The sequence below is a fragment of the Myotis davidii genome, unplaced genomic scaffold, assembly GCF_000327345.1.
Source record: "Myotis davidii unplaced genomic scaffold, ASM32734v1 scaffold147, whole genome shotgun sequence".
Lineage (NCBI taxonomy): Eukaryota > Metazoa > Chordata > Mammalia > Chiroptera > Vespertilionidae > Myotis > Myotis davidii.
In genome coordinates this window covers 9,378,086-9,387,709 of record NW_006383010.1, presented here as the reverse complement: position 1 = coordinate 9,387,709, position 9,624 = coordinate 9,378,086, and the positions used below count along the sequence as shown (strand labels likewise).

At 36.6% G+C, this 9,624-nt stretch overlaps 1 protein-coding gene across 2 annotated transcripts in view; it reads right to left on the bottom strand.

The window, feature by feature from the left end:
- Positions 1 to 9,624, bottom strand: part of AKAP7 (A-kinase anchoring protein 7) — an 85,650-nt gene that overhangs the window by 31,031 nt on the left and 44,995 nt on the right. For both annotated transcript variants that reach the window (XM_006778476.2, XM_006778477.2), the window contains exon 7: positions 4,365 to 4,512. In XM_006778476.2, the coding sequence (XP_006778539.2) occupies positions 4,365 to 4,512 (148 nt within the window). The remainder of the gene's footprint in view (positions 1 to 4,364; positions 4,513 to 9,624) is intronic.

Sequence of the window (9,624 nt, the reverse complement as noted above, 5' to 3'; positions counted from 1 at the left end):
ACACAGTGTGAGGGGAAAGTGGGGGGGGGGGGGGAGGGCATGAGCGGGGGGGGTGTGGAGGGTGATATGGGGACAGGGACACATATGTAATATCTTAATCAATAAAAAATATATTAAAAAAATTATAAGCGTCTTCCACTGTGTGCTTTACCAAAGCCCATTATTGACAAAGCCCTATCCATCTACTCCTCTTCCTTCTCCATTTCTTAGATGTAATCCTAGCTGCTCACTGACTCATATCACTCTTAAAGAGAATGTCTTACAGTCCTCTGTATTTCATGATACCCAAGAGAGGGGTACACACATTGTATACGTTCAATAATATTAAATTAATGATGAATTATTAAACAAAAAAGGTTGGCATTCCCAGAAAATCATTGTTCCCACCTCTGCTTGCAGAAACTATCAAGAAACGCACTAGCCTGCAAAAGAAATACCTTCTAGACCTTTCCAAATTCCCTACTGCCCCTATAAGATATGTCTGATAGCTGAAAGTAAACTAGTCTTTGCAAGCACTAAATTGCTCATCAGTCTTGCAAAGGATGTCATTTAGTCAATGACCTTCCCTAAGGAAATATAAGTGGAACATAGCTGCCTGAGAAAAATTAATTCACCAACTCCAGTAAGTAGCTCACAGAGAACAGCTTTCATCATCCTAGGAGATCTGAACCATATTTCATTCTTGGTTTTCTTCCCTTTTTGGGGAGTGGGTAGATGGAGGATTTGAATTATAACTGGCTAGTGCAGTTAGGTTTTTAAAGAGTTGTAGCCCAATGCTAAGTAAGCATGATGTCACCCAAAATTTCAATTATGAGAGAACAAAAATGTAGTACAATTCCTTGTATCTGAAAATATAAATATTACTTCCACATCTTAGCAAATTCCCCCAACTCTCCACATACAGGTATAGATGGCAGAAGATGGAGATAATGCCTAGCTTGTAAATGTAAAGTAGATACAGGGACCAGCAACAGCTGGCAGGGGGTCTAAACTCCAGTGCCTTCAGGAGCCATGCAGGTAGTGTGAACAGTTAAGCAAACTTTCTAAGAAAATCAGTAGAGTTAGGGGGAATGATAAAAGGCAGCTACTTTCAAGGTCAATGTGCCCACTACTGCATCCAGGAAATCCCTGCCATGCAAGAATGGTGGGACCAAATTGTTCAGAACATGGCAGAAACCCAGATTTTTTACGTGAAGTCACCAAATATTGGCAAGTTATTCAAATTAGAGAGAAGAAAATAAAAACAAACAAGTAAACAAAAACAACCCTGTTCCAATCAAGTACAACGTGAAAGGTTGCTAATTTGTCATCTAAGGAAGACAGACTAAGGTTGGAGTGGTATAAAAAAATTATAAAAATATATTCCTAAAACTAAATCCCTATTTCACATCCACTTTTAGTAACTGGATTTCTGTGTTAATCATCTGTGCTGAATACTTACACTAATAATCATAACGCAGATTAAAAGCGCAAATGAAAAATTAGATATCCATATAGATAGATATATAGATATATAGATATACAGATATATAGATATATATAGTTATATAGATATATAGATATATAGATATATAGATACATAGATATATAGATATATAGTTATATAGATATATAGATATCTGTGGACAAAAAAGGGTCCACATGCTAAACCTGACACACACAGGGGAGGCCAGTATGGCAGGCCCTACAGACTCAGACACTTAAAGTAACCATATAGGATGGTCTGAACATAAAATTCCAAACTAAAAGCAAGTCATGTCGGATAGTCATGGTGGATAGTCACGTCTTAGGCCTGCAGCTTCCTGGACAAAGGTCAAACTTTACCTTAAGTGAGCCTGTCTATTGTCTTTTTGCATCTAAGATAACATACCTTTGAACTGTCAGAGTAATCTTCTTCCAGACCCCTCAGGGCACAGCCACACTGAGTGAAGATCACAGAGCCCCTCATTGTTTCCCACATATCATCTAAATGCTGAAAATGTTAATCAGTAACTATCCTGTACTCCCAACGTTAAAAAAAGTATGTGTAGCTGTTTTATTTTCTATCTCAGAGATTTCCCGCTTTGCTTTCTCCCACCTCCTTAATCTATCACCGATGGATTTCAAATAACCCTCCTTACATCTCTTCCTTTGATTCTGATGTACAAAATACGCTGCAAAACTGCCATTCTCCACTGCATTTTCTTAATCCATTGAGATTCTGCTTCCCAGAAAGTGTCATAAGTTTGGCTCAAATAAACTTATAAAAATGTCTTCAAAAATTTCTTACATCAACATATCAAATTTTTGGTTAAGAGATGGCTCTAGGTCTAGGCACACTATAATTTTAAAAATCACAGGAAATTTTTAAAAATATATGGGAAAAAAAACTTGTGACCAAAACTAAATGCAATAAAATCTGAAAATATCTGAAGCCAATATGGCAAGGGGTTAATTGTCTTTTTAAAAAATATATATTTTTACTGATTTCAGAGAGGAAGAAAGAGGGAGAAAGAGATTGAAACATCAGTGATGAGAGAGAATCATTGATTGGCTGCCTCCTGCACGCTCCCCACTGGGGATGTAGGCCACAACCTGGGCATGTGCCCTTGAATAGAATCAAACCCGGGACCTTTCAATTCACAGGCTGATGCTCTATCCACTGAGCCAAACCAGCTAGGGCGATATAGATATTATTTTTAACTATGACTAAAAAGAGAATCTTTGCATTGGGAAAAAACATTTAAAAAAATAATGTTAAATAATCAGTATTGAGATATTAAATTGGTGGAGTTTGAAAGAAGCTAAATTGCTCTGAATTAGAAAAGGGTGAGATATAAAGAAGCCTAAGGGAAAAATAATCTACAGAAATTGCCTATAATAGGGGGGATTTTAGAAACTGAGCTGGATAAGAGCAAGCAAAGAAAAATTCAGTGGCTAAACATAGTGATTTGGGGTGAACTGAGCAGAGTTGTCTAATGGCAACACAGGTGAAGCATGCAATCAACTGTGTAAGGCAGTCCCATGGTATCTTCTGTAAAATCCACATATTGCTTTTTTTAGTTTGTTTTTTAAAACGAGAGTGGGAATAGAAGGGGCCATGAAGTACATAGTTCTATTTAAAGGCTGGCCTAAAGTAATTACAGAGAAGACGTGGAAAACTAGCCAAAATCTGTATTCCACAAGAAGCATTTGAATTTGCCTTTTACAATGAACCTAAACAGGAAGGTTTGGTCCTCATCAGAACGTCAGTGGAAGACAACTCTGAAAACATGAAAGAAATTCTGAAACCAACAAACAAAAAATATTCCTTACGATCGATCTGAAATATTTTAGAGCATTAAATTCAAATGACATGCTAGGTATCTTCTAAGGTAGTTAAAATCTTTGAAAGTAAAATGATGACTTCTTTGAAGATTTCTAGTGAGAATTCGGAAATACAATTGTGTCTCTTGAACATTTTTTAAAGTGCTTTAATAAGCTGCAGTATTAAGATCCTTTCAGGGCATATCTTTCCATAGTTTTTTGTTGTTGCTTTTTCAAGCTGAAGTGTAGAGAAATTATCTTGGTTGAAGACCTTGAAATATTTAGAATCATGTATTTATCTTCTTTGAGTATTCTCATGTGAGGTTGTCTTGACGTCCACGATTTTATAAGAATCATGCCTGGTTTGAAGTAGTAAATTTGGATCACAACAGATCAGCCTCCTTTGAAATACACTCACGTTGCAGACAATGGGGGAAGTCTTGTTCCAGTTTTCTAAGAATCTCCCTTTAGTGTGCACATTTTCCACGCGGAAACATGAGTGTGTATGAGCCTATCTCATCACATGCCTTCTCCCTGAGAGATGCTAGAGCATTTATGTATGAGTATTTGTTTCCCCTCAAAACATGTTTCCTTTAGGGAAGAAATCAAAGGATGAGTTTTCAGTCTTTGCAGGGCACCTACAAAGGCTTTCTAAAGTGAACCTTTATGTGCTGGAACATTCTATTCCTAATTAAAGGCAGCAAACATGAAAATGCCTAGTGTAGAATGGTGTGGTCATATAAGCCTTCACTGGAGAAAATACTTTCTTCTTATTCATGAAATAAAATTATACTGAAGTACACTTTAAATCGACATTTTAACACTGCATTATAATTATATTTAAGGCACAAAAGGAGAAAAACTATGTGTACTAAAATCTTGACTGATACATACAAATACCAAATATGTCCAACAAAATTTTCAATGTAGTATTTCCAAACCACATATTTAGAAAAATATGTCCTTGAGAAAAACATATACAATTAGTCCTAAATATTTGCCAAAACAAGGCTAAAGAAATCAAAAGTAAAAATGTAAAGAAGTGAAAATTAAGTAAATACTTTTCAAAAGGCACTCACCAATCACAATTGAAGACTCACAGTGATAATAACCATTACTTTGCTTTTTCTTCAGCATGGAGCAAAGATCAATGCGGTGTAGCATTTCTTCTCCAAATCTGTGACTGATAAATTTTTCATAGAATTTGGGGTCTATTTTTTTCACTCCCTTGAAATGACAAAACAAAATCACATCAATCAATCATTTCAGTCAGGTAGCCAGTGTGAACATATTTATATCACTTTCTTAGAATCTGACATTACATTTTGGTACACAGTACTAGCTTCAAGAATTTGAAAATGGATATCACAAAATTGTTGGAAAGCTGTTTTTAAGGTCTCCTGTCTAGGATGAGATATATTAAAAAATCATTAAAGAGTGTTATGTTTAAATCTGGCAACATTCAAAACTTCATATATGTTAAGCTTCAGAAATAATAAAGTATATCAAGCTGAAATTTGAGATATGAAGAAAAGAGTAATTATCTCCAACAACAATGAAGAAATGAATTTTGAAAAGTGATATGGACCATAACATTTTATAGTGTACAACAGTTTTAATAAGATGGATGCACTTTTTAAACTCCTTATGTAAGAATTGTATCAATGACTGTTTAAGTTTATTTGAGTTGGGGGAGGGCATCAGTTTGAAGCACTTCCAAGTTCTTCTCTAACTGACCCTCCTTATTCTTAGCGGCTTTCATAGCAGAAAGAGGGCTGGTGAAAAATTATAGTGCAGTGCCCTTGATACCTCTGTAGTTTCCCCAGACAGATACTCTTCCCCTTACTATACAAATTGTCCTGCACCCGGTCTCAGTCCAAAACACAGTCTGTAAGATGAAGGTACAATACTATACAGGGCACGTTTACTGGCTGATCACGTATGAACTTTTCATTTATAATTTTTACCTTGGCAATATTTGTCAAGGGTTAAAAATTAGAAAATATGAAGAAACTAGAAAGAAAGAAGGAAAAATCATTCACAACCATATTTATATAAAACTAGAAGCCTGGTGCACAAATTCATGCACATTGAAAGGAAATTAATTAGAAGGTGGCCGACGGGGCAGGACTAGGTGAGATAGGCTGGACATGCCTTGGAGCCACCTCCCGTGATCCCTCACCAGCAGGCTGCACAGAAGGGTGTCTGTGGAATGAGCGGTGGGGGGTCCCTCTGGCAGGTGGGGTCCCTCGGCCTGGCCTACAGGGATCGGGTCAAAATTGGCAGTCCGTCATCCCCTGAGGGGTCCCAGACTGCGAGAGGACACTCTGCAAAGCTGCTGTCACTCAGCAGCTCCTGCGTTGAGCATCTGCCCCCTGGTGATCATTGTGCATCATAGCTACTGGCCGGTCAGCCAGTCAGCTGGTCGCTTAGGCTTTTATATATACAGATACATTATTAACACTGGAGTGCATATCCTTCGAGCCTTTTCTATACATATATATTGTTTTCAGAATATATTTATACAAATCTTACTACAAAACATACTTAGAATACATATTTGCTCTTTTTAGTCATAAAAATTAATTTTAAAAAATATAATAGATATAAAAATAAAAAATTTTATGATTAAATCACCCAAAATGGCTACTATAATTGTATCATGTATTTTATTTTTCTCTGCAAGATAAAGTACTTATTATTTTTATAGGAATATGATTGTACCATGAAAACTATTTAATAACCAGCTATTTTGATAATTCTCCAAAGAGTCCCTAGTTCTCTCAAAGAGACGAATTCCCAGAACAGCCTACGAGGTCCTGCTGTGCCATCTCTGAACCTCTCAGACCTGGTCTCCGACTGCTCTCCCCTGTGTCTCCCCAGCCTCCCTGGCCTCCCTGCTCTTCCATGAACATGCCAGGCACCAGCCCACCTCAAAGCCTATGTACTGCCTGTTTCCTCTTCTGGAATGTTCTTCTCCAAGATATCCTCAGGGACCCTCTCCCAACTCCTTTAATTCCTTGCTTAGAAGAGCCTCACCTGACCATCCATTTAATTTGTACTTCCAAATCCTCTCTACCCGTCTCTCTTTATATAGATTTATGTATATTTTCCCACAGCATTTACCATCTATGTTACCATTACATAACATACTATGTAAATGACTTTATTATGCTTATTTTTCATTGTCTGTCATTATGTATCCCTCCCCATTAGAATGTAAGGTCCACATAGAAAAGAATTTTTGTCTGAGTTTCAGTCACTGAAACATCCCCAGTGCCTAGAACAGGGCTTGACCTAGAGATGTGCTCAATAAACAATTGTCACAAACGCAAAGGAGGATTGTTGACAATATCAAATTCTATTCATTCCGGGTTCAATAAGAATGAAAGGGAGTGGATTCCTTTTGCTTTGGTGAATAGAATGCCACAGCAGACCATTATGCTGAGGAGCAGTCAGAATACATGAGTTCAACTCCAGGCTCTGCCATTTTTCAGCCCTGTGGCTTCCCTTCAGTTTTCTCAACTGTAAAATGAGGTTAACATCAGTACCTACCTCGATGTGTTATATGGACTAAATAAGTGAATTTATGAACATGCTTATACCAGTGAAATATAGTAAATGTCGGTGTGTGTGTGTGTGTGTGTGTGTGTGTATGTGTGTGTTGTGGGACGGTGGGAAATGTGAGAGGCAGGGGGTTCAGACCCTTAGACCAGACAGAAGACAAGTGATAACTTAGCAGAAAAAGAAGAACCTTCAGATACCAATGCCACAGCATTGACTAGCCACTGTAATCTCCATTTGAGTTTTGTATCATTTTTTAAGGTAAGAAATAAGGGAAACATTCATCTTCTAACCTATTGGGTGAATTAATTTAATTTTAGCAAAAAGGAAGTACCAGCTATTTTGCAAGAATTGTTCACAGATAACTCCCAACATGAACCTTAAGGTGTTAATTTTTACTACCGAGTACAATGGAATTAATTATTTAACTCAATTTATAGAGAGAGCTGTGGTTCAAAAAGGCATGAGTCCTAGGAGACACTGAAATTACAAGCACTTATCAGAAAGCATCTTCAATAATAAAGTATACAGAAACAGATAACCTGCTTTATCTCATGTATAATATTAATATGCTCTTTATTCTCCAGGGAGTTTTTTGTTTGGCAATATATTAAATTTTATTTTCAGGCTCTTTGTCCCATGTCAATATATTTCTTTTCTAGTAAAATCTATCTGAATTAGTCTCGCCATCCAGCTGTAGCAGGTGGTATTTCTCTTCCATAATAAAATAAAGGACTAGCATTCTAAGAATATAAATGAGTACATCAAAATTGGATGTCATTTAGAATAAGGGTAAGAAGTCTCCTATTTTCTGAATAGATCATTGGGTTGCCAAAATAGTCCCCAAAACATCACCCTGCAAGGTTATATTTTAAAACTCAAAAGGTGGGTGATGGCAGGTTTTCAGCCCCAAAATTATCCTCTGCTTCCCTTCTTCATAGGCCACACCCTTTTCAAGGCACCTTGTCATTTAAAGATCGATTGAGGTGCATGTTAGGAAAACTCAAAGAAAATCACAAAAAATGGTTAAAGGTAGGAAAATTTGACTTACACAAAGGCTAAGAGAGTCAGGGTTATTTCAAATGTAGAGAAACAATATGTAGGGTATTTTCAATGAAACCGTACTAAGAGTGCTTCAACCCTGGAATTCTGAAGATGCTTGATTGAATGAGTGCCTGGTATTCTGCTTGAAAATTATTTTGCCTTGGACCTAACATGGACAAGATATGTTTTTCACACTTATAATTGTACCCAATGTAACTGACATATCAATTATACAACATAACATTAAAAGAGAAAATTGGAAGTGAAATACAGGATATTAGACTTTGAAACAATAAACTAGTGGTAATAAACATCAAACAAAAATGCTTTTCAAGACTTTCTTAATTAATCATTAGAAATGACTGAAGTTTTATTTCTCTTTAGCCTAGTTTTAGTCACAGTTGAGGGAAAATTATCAGTGATATTCAAAGCAGTTGATAACCTTTGATACAATGTACCATGAAGCCCCAAGGAACCTCACTGTTGATGATAACTTGGCACCCGAACAGCCAATACAGGAAAAATGCCATTGAGAGCATGATGAGTATTTTTAGAGTCATCTAATGGCTGCATCTGACAAGTAATGGAATCATTCGCTCAGAAAGCACTCACCGTATCATTTACGCTTAGCTAAATGATGTGTATAATTTAATATGTACAAAAGAGGGCTCAGACTTCTATTACTCTGCAACCAACTCTATTTTCAATATAGGAAGTAAAGCACCATGAAACATGAAAATTCACATTAGTTAACAATCTGAATGTAAAAATAATTCATTTAAGGTTCTGAAACATAAACTACCATTATTCATCTTTAATTTCGATGAGCAAGTTATTGTGATCACAGGAATGATGACATGTCAGTGTTATTAAGAAGGTTAAGACTTTTTATATAATAGGAGGTAATTTCTTATAGTGACTTTATAATAATCACAGCTTCCATAATGAAAATACAATCAGGCTGCATATCAGACAAAAGAAATTATGAGTCCCACTGATGGTAAGCTCGGCATGCCTAAAGCTCCACTGTGTTTTCCAGTAGGTTGTCCCTGTCATGCAGGGACTAAAAAAGAAATGTGTGCATTTCCTGTGATGATGTCTTCAAACCAAAATTCAGAAGGTAAATTAAGAGCCAAACCAAACTGCCTTGTCATTTGGGGCATCAGCTGGTTAAAGAGGAATGGTCATTTTTTTACACTTGTTTTCATGAGTGGAAAAAGGTTACCTATATTGGTTAAAAACTAAAATCATTTTAAATGATCACTGCTCCTAATGAAACCTTATGTTTCAGTGATTCAAAGTTATGATAAGATTATATATTGGCATGGGGCTTCTCTGAAGCAAATCTTACTTTACAATTGTTTTTTTTCTTAACAACTGAAATTTATTTTCTCACAGTTCAGGAGGCTGGACGTCTGCAACCAAAGTGCCAGCCAGTTTGCTTTCTCCAGAGGCCTCTCTCTTTGCCACCTTCTTGCTGAGTGCTCACATGGCCTTTCCCTCGTGTCTTTTCCACTTCTCATTGATACCAGACATGTTGGATTAGCGCACTGCAAATAAGACCTAATTTAACCTTAATTATCACTGTAAAGACCCTGACTCCAAAAAAGTAACATTGGAGGTTTTAACCTATGAATTGGTTGGGGGAGGCACACAATTCAGTCCATAACATGCAGTCATATACCCTTCAGGAATGGGTGATTGTAACACATTCACAATGCTCTATGCCCA